Consider the following 16,761-nt stretch of genomic DNA (forward strand, 5'->3'; position numbering starts at 1 on the left):
CTAATGTTTGCGATTCACATAGAGATGCCTTCAGGTTACTTGAAGTTATGACGTAGGACAACTTCAGCCAGAGTGTCAAAACCAAAGCCAGATCCAAGTATGAATACTGAATGCATGAAGATCTGATTTCAGGCATTTAGCATGGCATAGGGTAGAATCTATCAATGACTGCTGTGAAAGATGGAATGATTCAGCCTTCTGAAACAATCTATCACTGCCTGTAGCCACTATGCTTTTGTAAACATATTTCCAAAGAGACTACTACTAAGGAGAAAGGTTAAAAATATCCGGAAAGATTTTAGTTGTAGCATTATCCAAGTAAATATAAATTTTGGTTTTGTACAATGCTGTCATTTGCATGACATAAAACAGTTCTGTGTGGATGCATTACTCTTGAAGGGAATGTTGCATCTCATAAAATTGTTAGGACTGGCAAGGGAAAAACCTCTGAGTCTGAGTCTTATTTAATGAAAAGTGGTGTAGTTACCTTGAATTTAGAGAATGGTTATGAAAGATACTAAATTCTACTACACTCTCCAATTATAAGTTTCTATTTTGTCTCAAGATTTCACCTTTTTTTTTTTCCTGTGAATATTTGCAGTCTTTTCTTTCCACCAAAATTTGTACAGAAGATAAACCCAAATTTGCCTAGAAAAGTTGTGTTGTGCTTGACTCTAGCGGTGTTCTGGCAGTGTCTTATATCTGCACAGCATCGTGATTATCTCAGAAATTCGCAATACTTTAATTCTGTACAATACTATTTTCCAAAGAGGCAATATCCTCAGCACTAGCCTGCATGTTAAATGCCCAGCTCTGGCTGAATTCTCCACATTTTCTGTCTATGAACACATAGTACATGGCCCTTGATTACTACTTTTAAATTGATCTGTGTCTGCTATGAAAATACATTGCTTCATAAAAGTCTTTCAGAGTATCAGCTTCCAAATTAATCATTTTTCTCTCAAGCTCTGACTTTGAGAGTTTACAGTACAGCATCATGCAGTCCAGCTACTCAAATCAAATTGAAATCTATCCATCTGCAATTTAGATCCAAATTCTTTCAGTGCTATTGGCACATCTTTAGGTAAAGAGCAGCTGTTGTCCTGTTAAAGTGACTGTAAATAATACCAACTTCAAGCTCAGAGAGTGAAACTCACCCTGCTTCACTGGGGACTACTTAATCTCTGGGATGTTCCTGGGTTCAGCCTTCAGCTGGTGGGAACTCACTAACTGTTGTCATCGACTTTGCTGTGCTGCTGTATGCCAGAAGAAGATCTGGCCCTGGGAGAGTCATTGCACAGAACTGCCTACAGCACTGGGGCGTGTGCCAGCTCAGCACAGCAACGTGCTATTTACAGAGTGATGCGTGGTCATTGCACTGAGCCAGCAACCCTAACTTGTTCTAATGGCACACAACATTTGCATTTAGGTCTTTCCAGTGAGAAGTTAAAAAAAGGTGTTTCTTTTGCCGTGACCATCTTCTTTCTTATCACCAATGAACTATTACAGTGCTTTCTTATGGGGGGGATGGGGAGGACTTACAAGTTTTCTGTAGTCCAAAAAGTGTAACACCAGAGAAAGATGTGTTTACAGCAAGAATTCAATAAAGTGTCTGAAAGAGGAATTTTTTGTGAAAAGAGATAGGCCCTAACCATGAAGGAAGGTACTTGCTGTTGAAGCAGCTATATCATAATAGCAGATGAATCATGATGCGATAGCAGTATTTGAAAGGATGTTTTGAATGAAGCTGTCAGCAAGTATTTTAATAGCCAGTCTTCAATTTCTGCTTTATGGGTTTTTTAACCACCAAAAAAGAAAAATAAGTAATAAGGACGGATTTAGAAATTGTTTAGTGTTTGGCTGTTTGGAGAAAGAAAAAGATCCCTCCACTTGCATTGCAGCTAATAAAATTGCCATTATGGTTTTTTTCCTTCATTTGCTGATGTTACGTGCTGTAATAATGCAAATTCCTTATGATTTTCTAAATCTCTTCAATAAGGAGGATATTATCTACTTATTTAATTACTGAATCTCCAACAGCAAGGAGCTACTACCACCAGCAGCTCCAACTCATTCACATAGTTCCTCTCCCTAATTAAAGGATCTTTGCAGTTAAAAATAATGTAAGCCAATCAAAAGCTTCAGCTGCCAACAGACGATAGGAAAAAAAAAGGCACTTCATGAGAAGATTTTCAATTACACAGCACCCACTACTGAGATTATTCTTTTGAACAGCTCAGTCCTCCTTTACGCACCTAAGACTGAACCAGACAGCTCAAAAATTCCCAACAAATATTTCCTTGGAAAAATCCATCCCCAACTGAGATCTTGTGTCCTACAGCCACTGTAGCTCACAGAAGTCAACTGCAGGAAAGTCTGCAGCATCACCTCTTTCGCAGTAAAGTACAACAAAATCTGTTACTGTGCTCATCTGTGCTCCTGCCCTTGCTTTCTGCAATGAGAATAGAAGCAGCAGGTATATCAAGACACTATTTTTACCACACTGACAGCAGAAGTAGTAGTACCCTGCAGTTGAATTTTTGTTGCAGCACTCAAAACCGTATATTCATACTGAAGCACAGACCCATCGCTAGTTTGGATATTGAGCTCCAGCGTGAATGCTGTTGTCTGCATAATGGGGGCAATGTGCCACCATAAGGTTATAAGTTTTCCAAATGTAGATCAATCTAAGGCCAGAACTCCTGTAATAACTCAAGTGTACTTTGTAGCTAATAAAACCTCTAAAAAACCTTTCTCTGGGAACAGAGGACACAATCCAGAGGCCTTTTAGCACCTCCCTCCCCTCCAACAAGAAGCATTTAGCAGTATTAGCATACTACTTGTTTATTCAAGAGGAGGTACAAAAAGTTTGGTTAACAGTTTTTCTCTTTACAGTCCACAGCTGTGTAAATATTCAGCTTCCCCTTTGACATCTGTCTAATTGTCAGGCCTCATATGCAAAATGATACAAAACTAAGCCCAACACTTGTGTAGCCCACCACTGTGTCCCAGCAGACATAGGGCAGAATATCTATCTAGCTTCTCCTGTGAGAATGGTGGTATTGTGTGATGCAAGCCTAAAGTGACCTCACCTTCTAAAGACAGCTTTGCTTAGAAGTTCCTTGATTTTACCACAGAGTTGAATATGGTGAAAGCTTGGTGGAACCAACATACCACCAAATAGGGCACACTGTAATGTATGTCACAACCCTAAAAAAGTAGCCAAATCATAGTTCAGCATAATTTACAACTGCTATCCAGTGTCGTTTCTATTTTGATTAGCCCACCTGAAAAGCTATATTAGGTTTTAGAAACTTCTCTCTAGCTATGCTTTCAAGTCAATACACTTTTGAAGGCTATTTGCCTTTCCTATTTTCTCTGTGGTTGTTAAGGAGATGAAATTCTTTCTGTATGCATCAGATATCCCTTACACAATGCAGCAGAAATATTGACATTTTTACATTGCACAGTGGGTCATATTTATGAATTGATGCATGCTTCATCATAGCTCTGAATAATGAAACATTTTGGATAGGTACAAAGGACCTGAACTGTTCACCTGTGTACTTCCAGCTTCCACTGATCTCCCTTCTGAACTTCTTGCAAGCTGATTTTTAAAAGGCAGAACTTCCTCAGCATCAATCCTACCCACCAAAATGGTTTATTCAAGACAAAGTAAGGCAAAGCCTTTACGGTAACATGACTTTCCACCTATTCTTTTCCCAATGCCACAAAGAACTGCACAAAGAACGTAAAGTTTGAGCAGCTCAGATCTCCTGTTTAGGCCTGCAGAGCTTAACTTAACTTCTTTCAGCTCACGTCAATGTACCTGAACTGCCCTGGGGAATTTCTCCAGCAGTTGTTCACGGCCTCTGAAGTTACAGAGATCTGTGATGAAATTTGTTGCGCAATGTGGCTATAGCTGCAGCACTAACTACTGGCCTGACACAAGCTGTGACCCAGGGCTACGCTGAACTTTGGGAATAACCCAGAACCATTATTATATTAGGAGACCAGTGAGGATCACAGTATAATAACCTCCAGAGCCCATGGACTCTCTGCTAACCTGGGATCAAATAGAATATGAGGCAGTGATTATGACCTCCAGCTCCTCTGCACAGATGGGCAGGAGGGAAGCAGCAGGCTCCCAGTGGATGGTGAACTCACCTTTTCTCTTGGTCTTCCTTCAGTAACACCCTAGGAATAAAAACTGCAGTACTTCAGCCTGATTTCACATTCTTTAAAATTGAGATTCAGATGTTTTGCCACAAATAAATATTAAATACATAAACATGCAAGTCACCATCTATGCTTATGTTCTCCCTCAATGTAACTTATGTAGATTGCTGCCTATGTGCATAGCTTTCATTACAAATAAAACATAAAAGCCAATACATATCCTGAAGAGCTATTTTTCTTTATTGCAGCACCATTACATGAAGCCTGCTAACATAAACAAAGATTGGACTCGGCTGTTTCTGAACAAATAACCATTTATTGTCAAGGCTTTTCAGGAGCTTTCATTTTCCTTTTTGAAAAACATGATCCTGTGCCAACCTAACAAATGTGTAACATTAAGTAATAAGCAAAATAATGGGACACCCTGCCACACTGCTTTATAGACAACTCTAAACTGTCACAGTAGTACAAATCTAAGCTCAGACAGAAACTCCACTAAATAAAGCAGAGCTATTAATGCTACAAAAAAGCCTTTCAAAGTAGAGGATACTGAGAACTACCAGTCCAATGACAGAGCAGTCCATGGGCTGCTCTCTCCTCTCCACCACTGGACTCAGTGTGAAGAAGAGCATGACCAGAGGGCCTGCTCCCTGAATCACCTCCTTGCAGAAGGCACAGGACAGAGCTGTTCCAGGCTTAGTGAGCAGCCCCAAGGAGAAGCAATGCAGAGCTGCCTGCTGTGCTGCACTCTGCCCTGCTCTGGGTGAAGCTCTGGCCCCTCACTAAATGGCAGTGCCACCAGAAGTCTCCGTTTTGAAGTTATCATGAATCTCTTAAACCTTGCCTGAAGTAATCACACAACAACCTATCCATTAGACAATGAACAGAGTTTATTCAGCTTCCTCATAGAACAGCTAAACAGCAGTTCCTTCCTGCCAGTGATTATGGTTGTGATTAACTGCACAGTTCAAGGTGAAAGAAGAATACGGTTCCAGGCATATATGGCTTCCTTTAACCTTAGCAAAGCACAGTGCCAGATATTTCAATTAGTGTGTACCAAGGTCAAAAAATCAATTTCTTATCACCCAAAAACACACATACTGTAAATTTCATTTTCAAGACATAATCTCTAAATTAAATCTGTGTACCTAAAAAATATACACTGCAAAATTGCAGTCCTTCAGCCCCCTCCTCCTCTTGCAGCCAGGAAGCATTTTTACAAACATCACCTGCCTTTGTGCTCCATATTTAGAGCACAGTGTTTGGTTAGATTCTAATCTTCTTGGAGAATGTCATTATCTCTTTCTTTGGCAAATAGAGGCCCAAAGTGTCAATTACCTTCTTAAAATCTTTTATATATACGGGATTGAGTTGGGTTTGATATTCTGTCTGCCAGCAGCTCAGATGGCAATTTTTCACAGCCCTATACAGAAAAATTGTGCACCAGCATATCATCCTAGATAAATTACACATTTCAAATGAGGTTACAGACAACTTCACCACTGTGGCCAGTTTATGCTGGAAGAGGGGGGGGAAACACCAGTCTTATAGAGAACACTTTTCTGGAATTAAACTCTATGATTTATTGAATGGAGACAAATAAGTATGCTATATTGGTGGGATATTGTATGGAAATCAATATAGTTTAATAGAGGTAACATCAACCTCTGTAAGGGGTGTAATTCGTTATGATAATTTTCTAGGAGACACTAACTTCACAGCCCCAAAGGCAGATGCAGAATCTGATAGCTGTACTGGGCTCTACTGCTTGCTTTTTATTCACATACATTTACAGAAATAGATCCCCTCGTGTACATTTGTATATGAGTATACACAAGTTCTGGAAATATCTTCTGTCCCTTTACCTTTACACCAGGAAATTAGAAGAATGCATTGTTACTACTGGACCTTTTGGGACTATTTTAAATGTGAGAGAAACAGGAAGTCAATAGTGTCTCTGGGAGGCACATAGCAAGCACACTTTGAGACAATAAGTTTAAAGCTCTTTGAATGAATTTTCCTACATCCTCTAAACATGTAACATATCAATTGATTCCTAGGGCCATAAAACAGGACGAAAAGAATATTCTCTCAATAAAGCAAGTTAGTGTTATTTGGCAAGGGTTAAAACAAATTTTGAATTAAACAAATAAGAAACTGCCTGTGTGCAGTTAATCAACTTGAAAGTTTGGGTACATTTTTGAGAGAGATAACTAACCCTTTTTCTACCACGTAATGTGCACATATTTTAAAACCTCTTCAGATGCAAATAGGTCTAATTTAAAAGAGAGACTGTATATAATTGAAGATGTAACGAGAAGTTCAGTTTCTTCATAGCCCCTTCAAAAGATCCATTATTGTATTTTCATCATACTTACAGTACCATTTCATGAAAATGTAAACAAAAACCATGGAAAAAAGATTGAAGTTTTTTTTTCTACTTTGTGTGTGTGTGCATGTGTGTGTGTATGCTAAAATCTGTGAACGTTATGATTCTGTCTATCATGGACTTGGTCCAAGGCTTATTAAAGTCAGGATCAGTCTCTTATAAATGATTATACTGGGCTCTATAGACCACTATACTTTTCTTCCAGGCAAGCTATATTTTCTGACAGTAGGAAAGTAGGTCCCTTGGAAGGTTTCTCTCTATCTCATTTAGTGAGAAAATAGGAGGTATTTTTTTGTGTATGTTAGCTAGCTAGATTTGTTGCTATGAATGCACAAACTGTTTTCAAGACCAATTTTTTATGGACAGCCATTTTCTGGAGGTAAGACAACTGGAGTAGGACAGCATCCTCTGTCCCTTAATCAGCAAGATCATTTTATTACTTCTAGTATCTTACACTGCTTTCCATCTGACTGATGGTATTACGCATAGCCTCTGTCTTTTCAAACTCCTGATCCATTCTTAAAAGCTTCAACTAACAGGTGCTTTCAATGGTATCTTGTTAAAGTAAGAAAGTTTGGTTACTTATAAAAAGTAAAGTTAACTCTACAAATACCATTTGATTAAAACTTGAGTATGTTAAAGAGAATGGCTGTTTTCTGGAACATAAACATATCTCAGTTCTTTGCAACTGAAAGGCAACCATATAACTGTAATTAGTCTCCAGCCATCTACATACATCACAGCCACCAAACTCTTCTCTAATGCACAAAAACGTATAACATCTTGCAGAGGGAGGACAGAAACCACACACAGTTAAAAGTTCCACAAGAAGACCCACCAACACTACAGGACTCCAATGGCCAGGAACCTGCTATGTTAACTTGAGCATTAACTGTTCCCAGGCAAGTAGACTTTTATGCACAGGACAGGTAATACCTAATCCTCCAGGCTAATTTTCCCAGGCTTTCCAGTTTCCTAAACTGCTTGCCTACAAATTTAATGATGAATATCTGACTGAGATGCATAGGCTGTATAATGTCTCAAAGCTCAACAGCCAGCCTTCAGGAAAAGGTGAAAAGCACTCAGGTACGTTATGACCAGTGTAGATGTGGACAGGAAGAAAAGTTACTGCCTTCTGCAGAGGAACTCTGAAGGGATGGATTTAATAAAAAGTATAATAACTATAGAAGCAAGCAACAGGAAGGGTCCTCGTAACTTCCTGGGACCACCAAAAAGTCAGACACCTAAACACAAGAGTAGGAATTCTGAACTTGAAGATAACCTCTGCCCTTTCACACAGCCTACATTCCAGTATTACCACACTCAAATCCGAAACCGTGGAAAATATGCGACAGAATTTGGAGGTAAAATAACAGAGACTAGAAGACGCAGGAAAAGGGAGGAAAGGATAAATGATAAGAAAAAGTGAGAGACATTTGCAGAGATTATGGGGAGAATGTCAAACAGGCTGGGAATCAGGAGTCTGCTTTGGCTCCTGAGTAGCATATCCCAAGGTTTCCAAGCTATCACCCGCTGTGCTGAGCCCTGTTGTTTGTGTTTGGCTAAGGCATATCTCTCTCCTGCTGTGTTATGCTAGAGCAGCTGCAATTTGCCTTTTTATAGCTTGTGGTAACTGATAGTAGTGAAATGAATTTAGGAAGCGTGTGGGTTGGATCTTCCGTATCAGTGATTTCAGACTATTTGGTAAACACAGAAGTGACATCCTGTGATGTATGCCTGCTGGTAACGAAAAAACTTCCACTTGTAAACCAGCATTTGGATTAGATCATTTGCTACTTCTAGGTAGAATGCAGTGATTACATAGAGTGGTTTTACAGGATCATGTTAATTTGAAAGGTACAATTCCATTAAAATTATATACCTATTGAATGCTGTAGAATGGCAGTGGTGACACTGCTGAATCAAAACAAACTCAGTGCCTGCAATAAAAGTCAGTGGTGGGACGCATTAACATCACCTTAGAGCAAGAAGCTGATATCTCACAAGAAAGCCTCTTTAAGAACTGCCAAAAGAAGAGAGTTGATAGTATGACCCTCAGTAAAACAAGAAAATATGTTTGCGTTCAGACTTGGAGTAGGCTTTCAATTGATTCAGTTGCGTTTACATAAATTGTTCTGCATTCTCAGAGGGATTCTGTATTTTGATATAAAGTACCACTTTGCACTGATGTATTTTTTTGCCTCTGGAAAATCATAAATCCTACTGCATTGCACTTCAGAAAGAGAGTCAGTGTCCCACTTCAGCGCAAAGTTGCCCGATAGCCTAAGTCCCTGCTCACTATTTCTGGAAGATCTGTAAGTATTTTACAAGTGAGACTGATTAATTTTTGTAGTATATTGTGCAAGAGGCATTTACAAGGGAAAACTGTTCAGGGTTATTTGGGAGGGATACTGTGTTCAGACTTTTCCTGCTTGCCTGTCTACCCTCCTGGAACAAACAACATTGCTTCATTTTCCTTCCATATTTTACAAAGTTAAAGTAAACACTATGATCACACTGTTTACTTTAATTTCCTGCAGTGTGCCAGCAAATCAGCAAATTGGCAGTCAGCAATCAAGAAGCAGCCAGTATTGAAACAGCAGAGCTGCTTGGGAAAGCATCAAAGATGCCAACTCATTCTTCCTTCTGTTTTAAAAATAAAATATGAGCTTCTTTAAAGTTATATGTACAATCTGAAATTTTGTTTGTTTCCTTTCAATTTTGTTGTTTTGGAAGAACGCTGGGATTTTGAGCAACACCTAATTTATAAAGCTGACTTTTTACTTGAAGAAATAACTTTACAAAAGTGGCAAATATATGCTATCTACCAGTACAAAATCCATGGCATTTTTGCAAAAGAGGAAGTTAACATATCTAGAAATCAGTACTGTTTGGATATATTTTATTTTTTTGCCAAGAGCTCTAGCTGTTTAACTTCAATTTGATACATGATAATATGAAGTTAAAACCTCATAAATTACATTTAAAATACACATCTGCCCAAAAAATGAACCCTAAAAGGGGAACAGTTTTCAGAGGCCATTCCCTTGTCTTATTTTACATAAAAGAAGAAATATAAATACAAAAGAAGAATGGGATGGTATTTTCTACCTCAGAGGTGTAAAGCTTGACAAGGTGACTCATTTACCACTTTCTGGAAGATGTTATAGAGAAGGAATTTATTGCTATGTAAGTCATAATTCCAATACAATCAAGAAGCCAGATCCTACAATCAGTTATTCTCCTGACTATGTGCATTCCTGCACATATTCTTAGAGAAGACAATGACAGAGGATTAGCTTTTTGTTACACTGTCCAAAGGATGTTTTTGGAAAGCCCAAAACATCACCTAATTTAAAGTGGTTGAAATCTTGTGGGAAAGACTGTAACAGGATAATTATTTTAAAAGCCATGACTTTGACACCAGGAAATTAAATTCATATCTATGTGTCTTTATCTATACACAACAAATCCAATAATCTTGAGCTCTCTGCAGTCACTTAGCCAGCTGGCAAAGAGAGCAAAGTAAAAACTAACAAACCCCATTCCTGAGGTATGCTGACATCAGTGATTCATGATTCATCAATAATGGTGCTAGGAAATAAATGTAACAGGGCATTATTGCCTTTTGCAGCACAGTAAACTCAAGGGAAAATGTGTATCACATTGAAAAGACAGAGCTAGTAAAGAAATAACTTTTACAAGTATTTAAGAGGTGTTATGAGCAAGTAAAAAATAGGGAAAAAGTAGAAAAAACCTTTTAAATACCTTGAGAATGTCCCTATAAACTAAAGGGGACACTTTTTCAGCTGTATAAGCTGAAAACTAGCAATTTTTTTTGCACAACGTTTTTACATGGAGAAAGAATTTTACTTGTTTTTAGTAGAAACCCTCTAAACAACCACTTATGTGGTTTAGCTGCCTACAGTGAAGAAGATGGTTCTTCACTGTGTAGAATTATTAACGTCGATGAAAGTAATTATGACACTTGTAACCTATGTAAATAACAAAAAGGGCAAAAGTAAACATAGCAAGCCATAAATAATCTTTAGAAAACTCCTGTATTAGCACATAATTGATGACCTCCTTTGAAGGTGACTGTACTATGATTGTAAAAGCCTAAGATTATTAACTGAAGAAAAATGGGTAGCTATCTGTAGAACAGCAGATACACCTGCTGCATTCTCCACACAGAACAGTGAAATCTAATACATCATTAAATAACTGAGGCTTTGCTTTACATTTTCAATGCTTTAAAGTGCTTATGATAGGGTTCAACCTATACTTCTGATCCTTTCTAGAGGCTACCCAATTAAAATTAAAATTCAAGTTTCTTGTTTATGCTAACAGAGGTCTGGTGCACAGTATTAATAATGTACTGTATAACATACTGCCCTAGAGAAACTAGGCTTTCTTTCAGGGAAAACAGCCATACTGTGCTGATACAAGCTTTGCTACATAGCTGTAGGGTAAGTGACTTTGGTTGTTGTTGAGGTATTTTAGCAGAAAAAAATTTGGTCTGCTGAACTGAGGCTTGCTTCAAAGCATTGCCACTGAAAGGCAAAGCACCAAAAATAAATCTACTAGTGGTATGCTTGGACTGATATTGGAAATTTTGTTTTAAAGACTGAGTTTCCAAACATTTAATACAGTTATTAATAAATGATTAGTTGATTCATAAGCTTTGTAATTAACAAACATGCCTGTTTCGCCATACCAAATTTTTCTTTAAATGACCAATAAGCGTTTTGATGATTTTGAATGTAGATTTCCCTAAGAAAATAAGGGAAAAAATGAAATTAAGTAAAAGATACCATATGAGATAAAAGAACGTGTAAGGTAAGATAAATCCATCCTCATATGACATCATCCTTTAATAACACCATAGAAGGCACGCACAATGTATGGATTTAATAACGTCAGTAAAATCAGTGAAGGACAACAGTTATCTTTATTTTCAATTTAGTTGATGATTCGTAATCAGAAATTTCTAGAAAATTGCTGATAATACAGTAGATACAAGATCATAATTACATCAGGAAGTATTAGTTTGAGTTGTTCCTCAAAAGGTACTACTGAAAAAAAAATTCACTCAGTTTTCTTATTTCTCTGTGTTATTCACAAGTGCAGGTACTTTGCAAATATGCAGTTAACATTCAAGTCAAGCAGCTTACTCATAGTAGTAAAATTAAATTAATCCAAATACAATGGAAAATAATACAGTATTGAGGTGAAGGCCATTTCTTCTTGTTTTAATTTGGCTAGCTCTATACACAAATAATGACCAACCTATATTTATGGCAAGGTTTGCATTATATTCGAGTAACATATTTAGTGACTGCACAACACATGATGATGCAAAGAACAGGTTGAGAGAACTGGGATTATTCAGGCTACAGAAGAGAAGATCAAGGGGAAATCTTACTGCATTCTGCAGCTACCTAATTAATGGTCATGGAGTTTGTAGAGATGACCTATTCTTAGAACTGCAGTAAGTGGAAAGAGCACAGAAGAGGCAACTACAAGATAGAACAAGAAAACCTCCAACTAGATATCGGAAAATAAAAATAAAATTGTGGTAGCCAAATACAAGAGTGAGTGCCCAGAGAGAACTATAATCTTCATCTTTGGAGATAACTGAAACTTGGTCAAGGCCCTGAGAAGCCTTGTCTAAGTAGGACTTGCTTTGATTGAGAGCTAGACCACATGACCTCCAGAGTTCTCTGTCAAACTACTCTATAATTTTTTGATTCTTCACTGTTTATTATTTTAAACAGCAATGTTTCTGCCTAAACATTCCATTTATAAAAGGTTTGTCAGAAAGTAAACCTTTGCATTCTAAATTTTCCTAAAACAAATACACTTCCAAGTAAATCATGGTAAAAGAGGGATAAAAACTGACAGTAAAGGTGGGCAGCTTGTCTACACTTGTATGAAACTGATGTGCCTGTTATTAATTTACCAAGATGCGTGAAACACAAAAACTGACTAAATGGCTGGTTAATATTCATAACTACTTCTCAGGACACTAAAAACTGGCATGACTCATACACATTTCTGCCCGCCTGCAGTTGGGCAACTGTAGTGAAACAAAATGAATATTGGCTTCACATGTACCATTTCCCTATGGTACACACAACTTCTCAGTTTCCCAGAATATCTCAGGAGCAATATTTTTTTTATCATGATTAGAGGCTGAGAAGAGTAGCCTAGTGCTATGTGTGTGTGGATGAGTTGTGAGAGTAGTAAAGTAGTGGTTGTGCCAATCCCAAGCTTCAGAAGACCAAAGTCATAAAGGAAATTGCTGAAGGTAAACCAGAGATGATGTTTCAGTGTTTCTGTAGAACAGGACTCTATGCACCAAGACTAACGCTGAAAAAGAGTTTATGCACAACTGAGAGAAGCTTTGTATGAAGCTGAGTTGTAGAATTTCTTGGAAACTGCCAAGATCTTAATGTTTGGCATTGAGAGTGTTTAGCATAAGGTGTTGTAACAGAATTTAGTCATTGAGTTAATTGGTTCTTGAGTAATTTTTTCAAGAAAACATATCAGAAATGCATATAAGGAAAATGTGTTTACCGTAACAGAAGGTAATGCCATTTCCTGTGTATCCTGGGGAGCAATAGCAGCCTTGTGTCTCACCCTGAACTTCACACCGTGCATCTTTGTGGCATGTCATGTTGCAGCTTCCTGTAGTATAGCCATAGTCCAGCAGACTGGAAACCAAAACTGGAACAAAGAAAAAACATATTTATTTACTTAAAAAATTCATAACGAGCTCTAAAAACAGACCAGGGTGAAAAGTATCAATGAGATTGGGATATCCCAGCAAACTCAACATCGTCACAGAGTCAGCAACATTGCACAATGGGGTGACTGATGGCCACCAGCTGCAGCAGATTCTTTGGTAAAACCACTCAGGAGCTAGAAATAGCAGACACTAGAGATTGAGAACCTGTGTACACATTCAACCAATATCAAACTGGTAAGCAATGTAGAAATTACTCAGTGATCTATGGAAAACATTTGAAAGGCTTTTAGAGCTTTCTAGTACTTTCCAATAAAGCACAGACTTTTATTTGCACTCTGAATTATATATGGAGTGTAATCCAAACTGCCCTACACATATCAAGTGAAAAATACCGCAGAGGTTTCCCTAGATCAGATTTTTTTATTTTTATAAGCACTTTCATACATATGCAGCTAATACACACGCGTGGTCTGAGAGATTAAATTGACATGTCATGGTATTTACAACATTGTGGCATTAGGGTTTTAAAATCTTCTCCAAATTATTTAAAAGTAATCTCTTACAATTCCATTTCCATGTTATGAATGTATCGTACTCTTTTTTTCCATCCACTGAACAAATCCCACATGATATAACTATTTTCCCATTGTATGAATGTGTATAGCACATAAGAAGAAAAGGAACTTCTCCCCGTGAGAAAACTAACAGCTCACTGAATAATTATACACATCCTATAATGGGTTAGAAATAGAGGCAGTTAACTCAGAAAGTAAAGTAAGTTTCTGAATTTGTGCTGTATAAATGGTTAGCTAGACATAATGAAAGTTGCAGAACACAAAGCCCCTTCTTGATGCTGTCTTCCCCTGCAGTTCTGCTTTTCCCTACTCAGATATTATTGTGGATATTTGCTAGCCTTGTGTTACAATTATAGGTTTCACTGCTTCATGAAATCTCACTGAGGTGTATTTTTTTCTCAAAAAAAATTTTATGAAAAATTCAAAAGGCTACAACTTACACACAAATTTTAACAATTACATCTAATTCAAATCAATTTATATATCACCAAGTTTCACCTTCTCTGTTTTTAAGAAAGGAGACCATCTCATAGAGATTAAAACAGAAACCTGTAGGAGTCTGTTGTCACTTTACTGTTCTTAACAAGTGAAATCTAAAAATCTCTTGAACAGAGAGACAGTGGGAATTAAAAAAAAAAAAAAGAAAATAAACACCAAAACCCATAATAAATCTGTCTATATGGAATAATACCAACAATAAAATAAAGATAGGCATTTGTAGGATTTGGTTTTGGGGCAACCCTAACAGTAGGACTTCTCAATCCTGTAACCAACAGCACAAGTCACAGCTGTGTGGACTTTAAGTCCTTGTACCAGCTGCCTTCCATTAACTTCAACACACTCATTCTCTCCAGACCCATACTGCTGTCCCCATAGGTGGTTTGCTAGACCCCACTCCCTTCCCACTTGCCATCGCTCCCCTGGGAAGAAGATTTTACCTACCTAGGAATGCCAGCAGTTTCATTGGTGATGCTGTTGCTGTGTGGTGCCTGGTCCTGAGCCCCTGTGTCACAGAAAAAATCTTCCTGTCTTAAAATGTATGACCATGTGCAAAATATGTGCACATGCCTATTAGAAAAGCAAAGTCCTGATGTAGGCGCTGCCCTGACAACACTCTTTCTCCCAAGCTTTGTGTTCCCAAAAGATCCTAAGACTCACAGGCAGAACATGGAGGGCTGGGAGGGGCTGAGGACCCAGTCTTCTTGCCAGTAGGGAATAAATGAAAAGGGAATACGTATGAAAATGAAAGAGAAGCTGCAGTCTGGTCTCACAGGAGTTATCAGAGAAGGTGCTGGGATGAGTGGGTTAGAGGAGGATGGGTTAAAGGAACTGCTTGAAGAGTGTTCAGGAAAGGGGGAGGATGAGGATGGAAGGAATGAAATAGAGCTTGCTGGATGGTGGAGCAGATCAGGGAGTATGAATAAGGTGTGGAAGAGATTAGTAACTGGCCAGAGCTCAGAGGTAATGGGTTACATGCTTCCTTCCACCTTTTTCTAATGAGATGAGAATACATGAGCCCCAAGAGCCGTTTTTTTTTTGGAGGCAGCCCTGGCTAACTGCAATTTTCAAACTGCTTTCTTTGTGTTGGAGATAGATTCTTACTGCGGACAAGCAGTGTTGCTTTAAGGGCGATGGCCTGTGAGGTGGTACAGGAAATACACTGAGCTCTGCTTTGTGAGAAAAACAAAGACATACAGGCTGGGAGGAAAGGCACAGGAAGGCAATTGTATGGCAGGAATCTCAGGAGCTGAAGGAGACTGTTTCTGTGGATTAGTGGGAAAGAAGCAGGGTGTTGCATAAAAGGACATATTTAATCCATTTATTTAATGATTTCCTGAGCAGTCTGATCAATTGGTCAGCAACCCTGACTATGGCAGGGTTGGAACAGGCTGATCTTTAAAGTCCCCTCCAACCTAAGCTATTCTGTGATTCTATGATTTTACAATACAGCAAATTTGATAAAGCATTTGGCACATCTGTGTTAAATGTGTGATCTAATGTATCCTTATCATAGCATCCTAATAAATGAGATTTTGGGATGTGCTTATATTATCCATGGACATGGCAGTATACAATCCAGTCATCTCAGCTTTTGGGAAGGATATCTCATGTAATGAAACACTGTAAAACTTCAGCACTGATGTATGTCAGCCTTCAGAGAAGAAAGCAAAGGGGGATGCAAAAAAACAGACATGGTCCTGGAAGACCAGAGAAGTAACTGATGAACAAAATGGATATGGCCTGTAGAATGTCATTGTTACTAAAATCATAGTATCATAGAATCATACAATGGCTCCAATCTCCTTGTCATGGTCAGAGTAGCCAAAATACCTCAGGTATAATTACTAATTATTCAAGTTGAGATTTTGGTAAAGAAGTGATTTTGGTAAGAGGAGGTATCAGTGTTCTTATAGAAATTATTCATAGTTGTGAGTGTGGCAACATTTTTTCTAAGCCAGTTATGAACTGTTTTCTTGCCATTGTTTTCCAGCATCCTCATGATCACTTCTCACTAGAGTCAATGGGGTTAACCTCTGCTCTGACCAGGAAAGAGTGAAGCATGTAGAAATAGCACGTATTTGTCTGGTTGGCACAAAGCACTCATGTACAAGCGCACCTTGGTAAGGAGAGAGGAAGCTCCAGTAACCGGATGTTAGTTTTCTATGAACCACAGAATAATGAACAAAGGGTCCAGGTGTAAGAAGAATGTTTTTCTCTTTTTTGATTAATTTGTTGGAAGTGGGGAGGACTTGAAGAGAGGAAGGGACTAGGAGTTTGTTTTCTTAAGTTTTCCCGGAATCTGTTGCACTGAGAAACAGAGAAACAGAAAGTCAGATAAACTGAGTGGAGCTTTGATCTGCATGTCC

General features: G+C 38.2%; 1 protein-coding gene across 1 annotated transcript in view; it reads right to left on the minus strand.

Moving 5' to 3' along the window:
• The window catches only part of ADGRL4 (adhesion G protein-coupled receptor L4), a gene marked incomplete at its 3' end in the record, with an annotated part of 73,137 nt that extends 57,723 nt beyond the window's left edge, over positions 1 to 15,414 (minus strand). Inside the window, exons 1-3 of the mRNA XM_079535813.1 lie at positions 15,382 to 15,414; positions 14,837 to 14,897; positions 13,148 to 13,297 (exon numbers count right to left, since the gene is read on the minus strand). Coding sequence (XP_079391939.1) covers positions 13,148 to 13,297; positions 14,837 to 14,858 — 172 coding nt within the window. The 5' untranslated portion in view covers positions 14,859 to 14,897; positions 15,382 to 15,414. The remainder of the gene's footprint in view (positions 1 to 13,147; positions 13,298 to 14,836; positions 14,898 to 15,381) is intronic.
• Positions 15,415 to 16,761: the final 1,347 nt, after the last annotated feature.

Source organism: Tetrao urogallus, assembly GCF_951394365.1.
Source record: "Tetrao urogallus genome assembly, chromosome: 5".
NCBI lineage: Eukaryota > Metazoa > Chordata > Aves > Galliformes > Phasianidae > Tetrao > Tetrao urogallus.